The following is a 15,321-nucleotide window of genomic DNA, read 5'->3' as shown; positions in this document are numbered from 1 at the left end:
ATGGGATGCAGGTGTAACTGCTAGGTCACGTGCTCATCTCTATTTTGCAATTTTTGATGGTGAATTTATTTTAGCTAGAGCTATATCTATGAGACCTATGTATGGTTTCAGTTGATGGCAAGTTATTTCCCAGAGTTTTTCTCCACAAGGCATCTCAGGAGAACTAGCTGCCTCAAAGTTTCTTTTAGTATTTGTTCTCAGTTTGGAGGTTCCTGCATCTATGAAAATCAACTGAAAAACAGGTCTGTAGTTATAAATTCTCCTATGAGGTCCATTTCTGTGTTCAAGCGCAGCATAAATGTCTCTTAAACTCATGACTGTTGTTCAATCAAGGCTACTGAACTTTGGCAGCTTTCCCATCACAGAGAACAATTACACCATGGTTCGTGCCTAACCCTTTGGATTCCAGCATGCATTACTAGCCCTTGAGGATTTCTCTTCTTAAAAGCTCAGTTTCGCATTGACAAAAAGATGATATGCACATATATATACACAGAGACACAGAGACACAAGTATTCCTGTGTTCTGATTAAAGAAAATACTTAGAAGTTACACTATATAATATGCAAGTCTCAATATTAAATCAAGTAAAGTCTAAATGAATGACCTACACATTTGGCATGATTTTTTATAAATTCAAAAACATTTTAAGGGTGAGTGGCCTAGTGGTTAAGATGCATGTGGTTAGGTTAGGATGCATGCATCCCACACTGGAGTGTCTTGGTTGGATTCCAGGCTCCTGACTCCAGCTTTCATTTAACAGAGAGATTGGGAAGCAACGATAATAGTTCAAGTAGTCGGGTTCCTGCCACTCATGCGGAAGACCTGGATTCAGAACCTGGCCTCTGGCTTCAGTCCTATGGGTATGGTGGGCATTAGAGGAGTGAACCAGCAGATGTGGGCACCCATGCTGGCATTCTCTCACTCTACTTTTTATTTAAAAAAATTTTTTTATACATTCTATTAATGTTCCAGAAAGACAACTTCAATCCATAAGGCATATTAAGTACTACTATATCAGGGAAAAGACAAAAAAGTAGTTAACTCTTCACAGAAAAGACGACTGTGGAACTTACAGTGCGTTGTCAAATTTTCCAGAGCTATACTGGTGAACATAAGAAGAATAAGCCAAGTCTTCATGAGCTGTTGCTACATGGATATTTTTGCCACCAAATACTGACTGTCGAATGTCAAGAGCTGCCTGAAAGAATCATAAAAATATGACAATACTGTAAGCCTTTAGAAAACACCACCTAGTTAAAATAAGCATCCTAAAAATTTAAATACATATTCTATACAACCAGTTCCAATGTCACCCAGAAGGCCTGATATTCCAAGATGGAATCTGAAGTGAAAGGCAGTGATTTAATAATAATCATAATTTCCACATCTTGGGAATCATATCACTGTTTTTTCTCTATGTTTCTCTTCAAAATTAAACCACAAAACCAAGGATTCCTTGTCTAGAGCAACGGAATACAGTGACACCTGCTAAACCAACAAAACAAGCCATAACCTGGGCAAATGAAAAATGGAAAGTGTTCCTAAATATGGGCCACAATCTACTTCCTTTCCTGATTCTCTTTAATCCCTACAATATTAACTTTTAGGCATTCTAGATAAAACTTGGTAAAATATTGATGTGCCCTGGGGAAGAGGAGAGAACTCAGTTATTTTTAGGGACCAGTTTATATTCTTCAAATAAATACACGTCAGCAAGTCAATTTAAATTGAAAGAAAACAAAAGAGGTAATCATTAACATACCTGATAAATTGCAACAGACTGACAGATATTATCTACATTGAGTAAGTAGAATCCATAATCTAGCAGTGTATCAGAATATTTTGGGTGTTTGGACCCAAAATGATCCCTATAAAAAGATATAAAATTATTAAGGTATACAGCAGAGAGAAAACTAAAAAGCCACTTTTAATAATAACAATCACCTACCGTGCTAGATACACTGCATGTTTAATTAGCTGTTCTGCCTTCTTAAATTCACGTTTTACTACACAAGCCTAAAGACAAAATGAAAAATTATTAATTAACTCTCAAATAGTTCATTAGCGTGCTACAGTAAGTATGTACTACTGACTATAATAGTCAATAAGAGGGGCCAGCACAGTGGCGCAGTAGGTTAATCCTCTTCCTGCAGCGCCAGCATCCTATATGGGCACCAGTTCTAGTCCCGGCTGCTCCTCTTCCAATCCAGCTCTCTGCTATGGCCTGGGAAAGCAGTAGAAGATGGCACCTGCGGGGGTCCTGGCTTCGGATCAGTGCAACTCCGGCTATTGCGGCTATTTAGGGAGTGAACCAACAGAAGGAAGACCTTTCTCTCTGTCTCTCCCTCTCACTGTCTGTAACTCTACCTTTCAAATGAATAAATAAAATCTTTAAAAAAAAAAAAAAACAGTCAATAAGAAAAAAAATCTTCAAACAGAAAATACAAGGGTTCTACTTACAATTTATTTTCTGCCAAGTAGTTGAGAATTCTATTACAGACAGATATATATGCAATTCGGGAAAATCATAAAATTTGAAATTTTGGCACTTATTCCCCGCGTAAATTTGTTACAATAAAGTGTCTTACAAATTGTAGGTGTATAACCCTATCTATGTTTTTAAAAGATTTTATTTATTTTTTATTAAAGAGACACAGTCACAGAGAGTAAGGTCTTCCATCCACTGGTTCACAGAGCTGGGCTGACCTGAAGCCAAGAGCCAGGAGCTTCTTCCAGGTCTTCTATGCAGTTTCAGGGGCCCAAGCACCTGGGCCATCTTCCACTGCTTTCCCAGGCCATAAGCAGAGAACAGGATCAGAAGTAGAGCAGCCAGGTCAGGAATCAGTGTTCATATGGGATGCTAGTGTGATAAGTGGAGGCTTTGCCTACTACATCACAGCGCCAACCCCAAACTCTTCTGTTTTAAATTAAAGATTTTTTAATTTATTTACTGCTTTCCCAGGCCATAGCAGAGAGCTGGATCAAAAGTGGAGCAGCTGAGACTCACACTGGTGCCCATATGGGATGTCGGGGCTGCAGGCGGCGGCTTTCCTGCTCCGCCACAGCACCGACCCCACCACAATATCTTTTAAGGTACTCCTATCCAAGTCCTGGAGTAGATTACAATGGTCTTTTGTACTCTTCATTTTATAATTTTGGAATATTACACAATTTTTTATTAATTCCTAAAATATTTGAACCATGAGGATAACTAGTAACTTTACAAGTATAAATATGATTTGCATATATAAATATAAACTTGCATTAATTTTCAATGTCTTGAATTTAAAAGATTCTAATATCCCTTTTATAGTGCTGTTGATAATGACTCAGTCAATAAATTTCAAAGAAATCACGACTCTTCTATATCCACAGTTTTGGAATCTTTCTTTTAACTCAATTTCCATAAGTACAACTAACCAAAATGAAACTTCTGGGTAGAAATTCAAAACTTCTGTGTAGAAAGAGTGTATGTTGAAAAGTACATTAATGCTTTAAGGTCTTGGTATCCCGAAGCAGCAGTTTTGAAATACTACATAATGATTTCAAAGAGTTAATGCACTTACTTTCAGAGTAAGAAACAAGAGAGAAACCAAATCTGAATTGCCCAGAGAGTCAATACAACAGAAAGCTGTCTTGAGACTGTAATACTAACGTGAGGCTACCCTTTAAGAGAAAAGTGACTGAAGTCCATGAAATTTCAACATATGGAGCTCAGGTTGCTATAAAGGTTTAAGAAAAGCAAAAATAAACTCAAGCCAAAATATCACCAACTACTGTGATGTGTACTTTAGCAATCTGAAAAAATTACCCATACGAATTATTTCAGAGGCTTTCTTGGTAAAGGAAAATTAGTCTTTAAAACATAAGTTAGAAAACAGTTTTCTAAAACCTGGCTCAAAAAATTTGCAAATAGACTTGTCTATGTAGTATCAAGTAACTAATATATAAGGCAACAGGTAAGTTAAAACAAATTTATAGCCTGATAAGTCCTATAATTCATTTAATAAATTGTTATTTACCTTAGATGCTTGTCTTAAAACATCTACCACAACTTTGACTGGTAAGCCTGCTGTGATTTCTTTCATGGCCTCAATACACCACTTGTATGCCTAAAGAGAAAGGCAGTTATAGAATACATAGAGGTGTAATAAATCAAACTGACAGTAGTTAACAAAACAGTTGGGAATCTTTCCTGAAAGCTTTCAAACACTTGACATGGGATGTCAGTTTCCCAAGTGGTGCCTTAACAACTGTACCAAATGTCCATCCGTTTATGGTTATTTTTCCTTATCTGCTGAATCCATTCTGTTTTGTTGCCCTTTGTGTACAATGTTCCAAGTCCTTGAGCCATAATACACTGCTTCTCAGGATGCATTAACAGGAAGCTGGATAGGTAGCAGAGAAGCTGGGACTGGAACCAGTGCTGTGATGCGGGATATGATACGGACATTCCAAGAAGCAATTCGACCTGCTGCGATGCAAAGCCCACTCCTCCTCTTTATTTTTTTCCAAGCAGCATTTATAAAATCTTTTTTTTTTTTAATTTATTTCTTTGAGTGGCAGAGAGATTGAGATAGAGTGAACTTAAAATTCCTAGTTCATTCCCTAAATGCTTTCAATAGCCTGAATGGGGCTGAGCTGAAGCCAGGAACTAGAAACTCAATCCAGGGATTCCATGTATGTAAGCCATTGGCTGCTGTCTCCCAGAGCATACATCACCAGAAAGCAGGAGTCAGGAACCACAGCTGGGTATCAAATTCAGGCACTCTAATGTGGGACACAGGTTAACCTGCACCTTAACCGCTAGGCCAAACGCCTTCTCCTTGACGCATTCTTGTGGTAGATATTGAAAGCAAGATGATCCTACCATCAGAGTTACACAAACATCACAATTATTCTATAATTTTCAGACTTCACTTCTAGTGATGATTTTTTTTAAAAAAAAGATTTATTTATTTGAAAGCCAGAGTTAGAGAGAGACAGAAGGAGAGACAGAGAGAGATCTTCTATCTGCTGGTTCACTTTCCAAATGGCCTCAATAGTCAGCACTGAGACAAGCTGAAGCCAGGAGCCAAGAGCTTCATCCGGGTCTCCCATGTGGGTGCAGGGGCCCAAAGACTTGAATCATCCTCTGCTGCTTTCCCAGGCACATTAGCAGGGAGCTGGATTGGAGTGGAGTAGCCAGGACTCAAACCTGTGCCCATATGGGATGCCAGCACTGCACACCAAGTCTTTAACCCATTGAGCCACAGCACTGGCCCTAATAATTTTCCTTTAAACACAGTATATGTATGTATGATATGTATGTATGATGTGTGTGTGTGTATATATATATATATATATGGACAGGACAAAATCAAGATATGGATAATTTTAAAATATGAAAGCAAAATGGCAGCTGTTTGACAGCGTAAAATAATTACAGGGGCCGGTGCCGTGGCGCAGTAGGTTAATCCTCTGCCTGCGGTGCTGGCATCCCACATGGGTGGCGGTTCAAGTTCTGGCTGCTCCACTTCCATTCCAGCTCCCTGCTTTGGCCTAGGAAAGCAGTAGAAGACGGCCCAAATGCTTGGGTCTTTGCACCCACATGGGAGTGAACCAACGGAAGGAAGACCTTTGTCTCTCCCTCTCACTGTCTATAACTCTACCTCTCAAATAAATAAAATCTTTAAAAAATAAATACATAAGTAAAATAATTACAATACCCTTTTATAAACACAGTAACCAACAAAGGAGTTAAGCATATATAAAGTATGTATTTATTAGCACCTAAGCATTAATTTATCGATTAAAAAAAAAAAAAAAGGCCAGACCGGCCTGGAATCCCGGCTCCGAGCCCCGGACTCGAGCCCGCCTGCGCGCCCACTCCCTCCCCCTCCCCCTGCCCCAAGTGGAAAAAAACAAAAAGGCCAGAAATGAAGCTGTATTCCTCATAAGGTAGGGAGCAAAGCAATGAAATAAAATCTAGCTTCCCAGGGCAGGTGTTTATCCTAGCAGTTAAGACACCCTCATCCCACATCACAGCATTTGCATTTGATACTGGCTACAGCTCCTAACCCCACCTTCCAACTAATGCAGATCCTAGGCAGAGATAAAAAGTAATTTAGTTACTGTCACACATATGGGAGACCCCAGCTTTGGCTCAGCCTAGACTGCTGCTGGAATTTGGGGAGTGAACCAATGGATGGGAGTGTGCTATCTCTTTCGAATTCAGAAGTAAAAAAATAAAATCTAGCTTCGCATCGAAATGAACACCTTAAGTTAGGAGAGTTGATTTGCAGCTACATATCTAATCAAAAGCATCTATGAAGGTTCATTTAAAAGAAGATGCCCACCAAAACAATTTAGGCAGAAAGACACTAAGTCAAATTAATACAAGAATAAAAAAGGTCCTAAAACTATACATGTACATATTTAAAATCCACCTCATAAATGCTCCTTTTAATTTTAAATATTCCTTTACAAAAGCATAAACCTAACACTTGAAAATGAAAATGAGATCTCTAAGACATACTGGGGAAGACTGATTTATCCTATTCTACAGGTGCTGATCACAATGAAATGTGCCTCAAAACACTTACCTCATCATAATGGCTTTTTGCAAATAGAAGTGCACACAGCTCTCCGTACAGTGCAGCTTTGTTTGCCTGTTGGCCATGTTTTGATAGTTTATCCATATATGTCTGAGCTAACTTAAATGTTTCTTCACCTAAATGGTATTTGCAGTTTCCATTTCGCACATGAAGCAATCTGTAAAAACACAAGTACAATCCTTTATGGCTGGTATTTTTAGTAGGGCAGACCTAATAATCTCTTTCAGTTCACCACATAGTCCCATATGACTCAAGGCAACTAGATCAGACCAATGCCCACAAGTTAGTATAGCACATGGTCTTCTCAGCAGACCTCCCGTGACTAAGTTAAGCTCATAGAATACTGACTCCCTATCTTCTCTAAGTACTTTCCCATACCTTGTGTACTCAGCATGTACTACCTTTAAAAAAAAGAACATCTACTCCTTGAGTTCCAAATTCAAAAGTAACACGGTTTCAGCATAAGCAATTTGGAAAATCATGAAGAAAATTATACAGAACACTGCCATCCACAATTACCTTTATTTTTAAAGGAAAAAAAAAAAGATCTATTCATTTGAAAGGCAGACTAACACAGAAAGAGGGGAGAGGGAGAGGGAAAAGGAGAGGGAGAGTGGGACGGGGAGAGGGAGAGGAATGGGGAGGGGGAGGGGGAGAGGGAGATCCCTAAATGGCTTCAACAGCTGGTGCTGGGCCAGGGTGAAGACAGGAGCCAGGAACTCTACCCTGGTCTTCTCACATGGATGGTGCATTAGCAGGAAGTTGGGTCAGAAGCAGCCCAGCTAGGACCTGAATATGCACTACAATATGGGATGCTGGCATTACAGCTTAACGTGTAGCACCACATACTAGCCCTTGTTCTTATTTTTAATTCATCTGTGTAACACTTGAGCAATTACCAGTGAATTCATGATGATTCATAACAGCTTATTGTTGTTCATCTTTCCAACAAGATTAAATTCACTAAAAACAGCACTAGAGTCAGCAATTTCTTTTTTTTTTTTTTCTCTTTTTTTACAGGCAGAGTGGATAGTGAGAAAGAGAGAGACAGAGAGAAAGGTCTTCCTTTTTGCCATTGGTTCACCCTCCAATGGCCGCTGCAGCCAGCGCATCTTGCTGATCCGAAGCCAGGAGCCAGGTGCTTCTCCTGGTCTCCCTTGCGGGTGCAGGGCCCAAGGACTTGGGCCATCCTCCACTGCCTTCCCGGGCCATAGCAGAGAGCTGGCCTGGAAGAGGGGCCACCGGGATAGAATCCGGTGCCCCAACCGGGACTAGAACCCGGAGTGCCGGCGCCGCAAGGCGGAGGATTAGCCTGTTAAGCCACGGCGCTGGCCTCAGCAATTTCATAACCTCTATCCCCTATGGTAGAAAATATCCAGTTCTTTCCACAAAATAACCACAGAAAGATGCTTTTTAATGATATATAGGAGTAGTAAAGCTCTTTAGATCAGCAACATTTATATAGACTATGTAAGACAGGAGGATAGTGTGAGGACTAGACAAATCCTTATGTATCTATTACAATGCTGGCGAGAATACTGTGTCCACATACCAGGTCAACAGAATTTTCTGAAAATGCTTAGCCTGAGAGGGAACAGAGGTATAAAAGCCACTTTAAAAAAAAAAAAAAAGTATGGATAGGTTGGGAAGCAGTTTTCAGGAGCAAAAAGCTAACTGATCAATAACCCAAAATGAGAAAAATTCAAACAACCTTCTATTCTCTAGCATTCCTTTAAACAGTCAGAGAAAACAGAATAACTTCAAAATAACAAGAACTTATCAATAAGGTGGTGCATACCATAAAATATCAGCATGTATCTGTTCAACACTCACTGTAGAGTTAACTGCTTTTAGGAAATAACAAGACCCTTAAACAAAATAAATAATATATTTTGGTTAATCCAAAATTGTGCAGTATCTTTTAGAACACCAAATTCTAGTTTAAAGTGGAAATGAATATAATAATTTGTCAGGCTACTCTAGAACGGTGAGTTGAATGCATTTTATTTTTTTTAAATTTTAGGATTTTTATTTTATCTGAAAGAGAGAAGAGACAGGGAGAAATGGGTAGAGATGTGGAGACAGAGAGAGATCAATCTTCCATCCACTGGTTTACTCCCTAAATGGATGTCAAGCAGCTGAGACTCCAACTGGTGCTCTGATACAGGATGCCAGCATTGCAGGTGGAGGCTTCACCTGCTATGCCACAATGTTGACCCCAAAAGCTTCCAGAATGAAGTGCTTAGCATAGAGAGAATTCTTTTGAGGAGGTAATATCCAAGTTGGGACTTAAAATGTTGATAAGACAGCCACGTGAGGAATGCCAAATGCAAAAGCCCTAATAAAGGGGGAAAATGCGTCACAAAGAACAAATGAAGGGTATAAGAATTAGGGCTGGCGCTGTGGCACATAGGTTAAAGCCCCGGCCCGCAGTGCCAGCATCACAAATGGGCCAGTTCGAGACCTGGCTGCTCCACTTCCAATCCAGCTCTCTGCTAATGTGCCTGGGAAAGCAGCAGAGGATGATTCAAGTCTTTGGGCCCCTGCACCCACATGGGAGACCCGGATGAAGCTCTTGGCTCCTGGCTTCAGCTTGTCTCAGTGCTGACTATTGAGGCCATTTGGGAAGTGAACCAGCAGATAGAAGATCTCTCTCTGTCTCTCCTTCTGTCTCTCTCTAACTCTGGCTTCCTCTTTCTCACTGTCTTTCCCTCTCTATCACTCTGTCAAGTAAGTAAATCTTTAAAGTAAACAAACAAATTTAAATGTAAATAGTTACATATGGGTAAAGGCTATCAAACAGGCCAGTACAACTCTAGTAAGACAGTTCCAATGCAGTATAGAAAACGAAGTGGAGCAACCAGGGTCCAGAGCTGTGGTGTAGTAGGTTAAGCATCCGTCTGTGATGGCAGCATCCCTTACAGGCGATAGTTGGAGTTCTGGTTGCTCCACCTCTGGTTCAGCTCCCTGCTGATGGCCTGGGAAAACAGCAGATCAGCCAAGTGGGTTGGGCCCCTGCACCTGTGTGGGAGACCCAGAAGAAGCTCCTGGCTCCTGATTGGCCCAGCTCCGACCATTGCGCCCATTTGGGCAGTGAATCAGCAGATGGAAGACTCTCTCTCTTATTCTGCCTCTCAAGTATATAAATAAAATTTAAAAAAACAATAAAGCAGCCAGTATAGAATATAGTGCAATAGTCCAGGGGGAAAAATCCTTGTAGTAGAAGTAGATTTGATAGTTAGCTAAATGGCTGAATGAGAAAAAAGGAGAACTCAGGCATCAATTGTAAATTTAGAAAATGAAAAAGTGCTTACTTCTCATTTTACAATGCTAAGGATTGCATTTCCCATGGCTTTCACTCACTTAAGTATTCCCTGAAAATAACAACTTCTGAAAATTACATAGTAAGTGGTGTATGATGAGGCAGCAAACTAGACATTTTATGCCAGAAAGGCAAAACTTAATGTTTTCTCTAGTCCCTACTGCTTGTCTATTCAAACAGAAAGCTGACTCCTTACAGTCAATGTGGCCATCTGAGCTGACACTAAGCAGCATGCAGAAGGAATTTTTGGCTCAACCAAATGTACAAAAATTTTTTTTGAAAGGCACAGAAACACAGAAAAAAAGAGAGAGGGAGATTATCTTCCATCTGCTGGTTCACTTCCCAAATCACCAAAACAGCCAGGAATGGGTTAGGCTGAAGCCAGGAGCCCGGGACTTGATCTGCATCCCCAAGTGAGTAGCAGGGGCCTCAACATTTGAGTCATCACCCACTGCCTTCCAAGGTGTATTAGCAGGAAGTTAGATCAGAAGCCAAATAGGCAGTACTCAAACCATCGCCCTGGAAGGCTGGCATTACAAGTTACTGTTTTACCAGCTGTGCCACAATGCTGGACCCTTGTCTAATTTTGTCTTGACACTTAGGCTAAGGAAAAAGCATGTTCTCAATTCTCTCCAAGTGTAGCACTACCAATGTTAAGCATGGTATTTTACTTTTATGACAACACAAAAATCACATGTACCTGATCAATGCTATTGTCAGAAGTGTTAGTTAATTAGCTCAGGCATTCAATGTTTGGAATGGAAAATCTGAGCATTTAGATGTCACTAGTTATTAAGTTATTTACCTTAAGAAGGATTAAGATTACTAGTTAAAACTCATCAGACAATTTGACACAAATAAAACATACTGAAAGCAAATCTAATTCTAAGCAATGAATTTCTCTCCTTCCCACAAGCATCTTTTGAAAAATTTGAACAGATACAAAAAAAAAAAAAAAGAAAGAAAAGAATTTGATAAAACTTTGGAAAAATGACAGATTGAAAGGGGGAATAGATGGATGATGAGAATAAAGACTGGTATAGGTTCTTAATTTCATCATGAGAATATATCTAAAAGATGCCATAATCACCATTATTTAGATACAATCCAGTGGCATTAATTATATTCATCATGTCATACAACCATCACCACCACACACTTCCAAGATGATTTAATCATTGCACACCCCAAAAACTCTGTAACAATGGGTGTTTGGCCAGTGGTTAAAATTCCACTTCCCATACTGGAACGCTTGGATTTGATGGCTGGTTCCACTCCCAATTCCACCTTCCTGCTAATGTACACAATGGGAAGCATCAGGTGAAGTTCAAATGACTGAGTCCCTAATATGTATGCTGGAAACCTGGATAAAGTTTCCAGCCTCTGCTTTAATTCTGGCCCAGCCCTAGCTGTTGTGGGCAATCTGGGGAGTAATCCAGTGCAAAGAATTCCTGGTTTTTTGTTTTTTTTTTCCCTCTTAAAAAAGGGTCTGGCATTGTGGCATAGCAGGTTAAACCTCCACCTGTGATGCCAGCATCCCATACAGATGCCTGTTCAAGTCCTGGCTGCTCCACTTTTTTCCATTTGCTGGTTCACTCCCCAAATGGCCACAGAGGCTGGAGCTGAGCTGATCTGAAGCCAGGAGCCAGGCACTTCTTCTGGGTCTCCCACACAGGTATAGGGGCCCAAGCACTTGGGCCATCTTCTACTGCTTTCCCAGGCCATAGCAGAGAGCAGGATCACAAGTGGAGCAGCCAGGATACAAACTGGCACCCATATGGGAAGCAGATGCCACAAGCTGGAGACTTAGCCTACTATGCCACAGCGCCAGTCCCAAAAAATTCTCTATCTTTGGAAAAGGTTGGTAGTGATGTCCCGAGTCTCACTTCTGACTTTTAGCTATTTCTGCTTTCCCTCTTTTCTCTTTGTTACTCTGGTATGGTTTTCATTTTAAGTCAAGGAAGAAATCACTGTTAGGTAAGATACTGTCGGCCCCTTAACTGACAAACCAGAGTTCCTAACTCTTACTTGATGGTAAGGCTCTGATTTTGTTCAGGCATCAAGCCTTTTCATACAGGACTTAGGAGTAAATCACGATTATTTTACAATTCCCTTTGACCATAAGTGAATCTAGACATCACCAAATGATCTGGCTCTGGCTAATGAGACTCATGGATTGAGAAAGATTGTGTCTTTAAAGACAAGAAATGGTATGCATGGGCAGCATCCTATATGTGACCCAAATACCTTCACCTGCTGCCTCCAAAGGGCACATATTAGCAGAATGCTAGATAGGAAGCAAAGCAGCCCCAACTCAAACCAGGGTACTCTGCCAAATGCCTGTCTCTGTATACTTAAAAATAAGTGCATCCTAAGACTATGTTAAATCTGCACTCTTAAATCCATTTTCCCATGAATTTTTTGAAGGCCTTTCATATATGCCTAATATATAGTAATTTAAATATAGTAAGATAAGCCTCTCGTTCCAATTTACAAACATTTATCAACTTGAAAATATCAAGTTTTAGGGCTTTAAAGGACTTTTAAAAGCTTATAATTTTAATCTTTTGTTAATAAAGTCATTCTTAAAATTTAAACTAAACTTTTGAAAATTGCTTTTGTGCCTCACAATTTATAAAACTATTCCAACAACTGACATACATTGGAAACATCTGTCTTCAACAATCCCATAGTTAATTCTGAGTTATTTGACAGCTTTTCAGAGTAAAACACTTCCACATGTGAAGTCCATGTTTAAGTGTGATGTCACCAGAAACTTTAGCCAAAGCTTTAAGTGACCAATTTGCAAAGCGTTAAAAACAGACATCCATGATCTTCACACCTGAATCTCTCAAATGCCAATTAATAAAGATACAACTATATTATTTATAGATACAACTATAAGTACTTTTTTAAAGATCTATTTTATTTATTTGAAAGGCAGAGGTGGAGGCAGAGGCAGAGGCAGAGAGAGATCTTCCATCTGCTAGTTCACTCCCCACATGGCTACAATGGCGGAGCTGCGCCGATCCAAAGCCAGGAGCCAGGAGCTTCCTCTGGTCTCCCACGTGGGTGCAGGGGCCCAAGCACTTGGGCCATCTTCTACTGCTTTCCCAGGCCTTAGCAGAGAGCTGGATTGGAAGTGGAGCAGCCAGGTCTCAAACTGGCATCCATATGGGATGCCAGTACTGCAGGCAGTGGCTTTACGCACTATACCACAGCGAGAGTAGTTCTAAACCTGTTAAATTTTATTACTTTCTTAAAAAGAAAACTGCCAAGTGGTCTCTAGAAGCTTCCTGACCATCAGCACTGACTGCTATTCAGAGTACTTTCTTGTTCACACCACGTGACTCAAGAGACTTTGTTCTGCTCTTGTTAAGGCAAGATTTTCAGAAAAAGAAAACTTACATTTAAGAATCTATGGTAACTGAGAGTCCTTTCTTATGTTATTTCTATTATCAGCCTTTCATTTCCAATTTGAAAAGCATACTTAAGACCTAGTAAAAACATCCCATTGCATATTATAAATTCTCTTCTTAGTATATTTACATGAAAAACACGTATTATAATATTCATTATTTACTACTGTTTCTACACCATCTTTCCTTAACATTTGTTGTTACTCAACTTGTAACTGGTTACAGAAATTCCTTAAGTATTTAACTCAGATAGGTACACAGTGGGGTACTGGGTCTTGGTAGACTTGAAAATTATTTATTTTACCCTAGAAGTTGGCAAGGTATAGTTATTTTACCTCAAAACTGAGATCCTGCTATTTTCTTCTCACTTCTAATTTCAATTTAACTTCGGATTTCAGGAAATTCTACTGCCTAGGACTCACGGTTTTCTTTCAATCTTGATTCAAGTCTCTCCCCAATCTTTACTTCAGAAAGCTGTTTTTCCACTTAAGAAAAAAAATTAAGATAATCATGGTCTATGATTTCAAAAAAATACTAGTAGAAAATGATTAAAATAAAATGTAAAGTTTTGGGGCCGGCACTGTGGCATAGCTGGTTAAGCTGCTGCCTGTAGTGCCAGCATCCCATCTGGACACAGGTTCAAGTCCCAGCTGCTCCACTTCCAATCCAGCTCCCTGCTAATATGCTTGGAAAAGCAGCAAAAGATAGCCCAGGTGCTTGGGCCCCTGAACCCACGTGGGAGACCCACATGAAACTTCTGGTTCCTGGCTTCAGCTTGGCCCAAGCCCAGCTGTTGTGGCCATTTGGGGGGTAAGATCAGCAGATGGAAGACCTCTCTCTCTCTAAATCAGTCTTGCAAATAAATAAAATAATCTTTAAAATAAATAATTTTTTAAAAAGACATATTGTTAAAACAAAAAAATCTAAGTTTCTTCTGCCCCTCCTTAGAAGGCCAAAAGAAAGTTACCTCTCCTCTGGAGGTCTAGAGAAATCTTAACCTCAAATAAATCATACTCATGGATTGATTAACTCAAGACAAGGCTCGAAAAGAAGATCAGGGACATGCTTTTAGGTTGTCAGCCTCCAAAAATGTAACATTAGTCAGCCCTCCATAAACATGGGTTTCCTTTCCATGGGTTCTGAGGATAGAGAACAATCAAGAAAAAAAGTCTGCATATGTACTGAACATGTACCAATTTTTTTCTTGTAATCTACAGTATAATAACTATTTACATAGTACTTACATTATATTAGGTGTAAGTCTCCTAGAAATAATCTACAGTACATGTGAAGATATGCATAAGCTTTATGCAATATTTTTACCATTTTATATTAGAGAACTGAACATTCATGAATTCTGGAATCCCAGAACCAACTGTGGGTCAATCCCACATGAAAGCTGAGAGAGGACTATATAACAACTGCAGTTATTTCTATATAGCAGTGTTACATATAACATTTTCTTCATAGCTTTCTCCATTTCCTGAATTTGTTTGGCAACAGCATGAATAAACAACAACAAAATAGTTCTTAAATAAAAAAAATGAGTTAAGAGAAACAGGCAAAGTGCTGAAGGAATACAAAATAACTAAAAAATTATATCAGGTTTACCCCCAAAAATACTAAGGGGCTGGCACTATGGCGAAATGGGTAAAGCCGCCAGCTGCAGTGCTGGGATCCCATATCGATGCTCGTTCTTTTTTTTTTTTTTTTTTTAAGTCGTTCTGTGTGTTTATTGACACCACGGAAGTCCTGGCTGCCTCACTTACAATCCAACTCTCTGTTATGTCCTGGGAAAGCAGTAGAGAATGGCCTAAGTCCTTGGGCCCCTGCAACCACGTGGGAGACCTGGAAGAAGCTCCAGGCTCCTGGCTTCAGATCAGCTCAACTCCAGTGGTTGCTGCCATTTGGGGAGTGAACCTGAGGATCAAAGACCTCTCTGTCTCTCTCTCACTCAATAACCCCGCCTTTCAAATAAATA

General features: G+C 39.8%; 1 protein-coding gene across 1 annotated transcript in view; it reads right to left on the bottom strand.

Annotated features, from left to right (window-relative positions):
• APPBP2 (amyloid beta precursor protein binding protein 2) overlaps positions 1–15,321 on the bottom strand; it is a 67,577-nt gene that overhangs the window by 13,398 nt on the left and 38,858 nt on the right. The window contains exons 5-9 of the mRNA XM_062175629.1: positions 6,588–6,756; positions 4,026–4,115; positions 1,952–2,019; positions 1,766–1,871; positions 1,077–1,201 (exon numbers count right to left, since the gene is read on the bottom strand). Coding sequence (XP_062031613.1) covers positions 1,077–1,201; positions 1,766–1,871; positions 1,952–2,019; positions 4,026–4,115; positions 6,588–6,756 — 558 coding nt within the window. The remainder of the gene's footprint in view (positions 1–1,076; positions 1,202–1,765; positions 1,872–1,951; positions 2,020–4,025; positions 4,116–6,587; positions 6,757–15,321) is intronic.

This window comes from Lepus europaeus, chromosome 18, assembly GCF_033115175.1.
Source record: "Lepus europaeus isolate LE1 chromosome 18, mLepTim1.pri, whole genome shotgun sequence".
In the NCBI taxonomy this organism is placed as follows: Eukaryota; Metazoa; Chordata; class Mammalia; order Lagomorpha; family Leporidae; genus Lepus; species Lepus europaeus.
The sequence above is the reverse complement of the archived record's forward strand: the minus strand, read 5'-3'. Positions and strand labels throughout refer to the sequence as shown.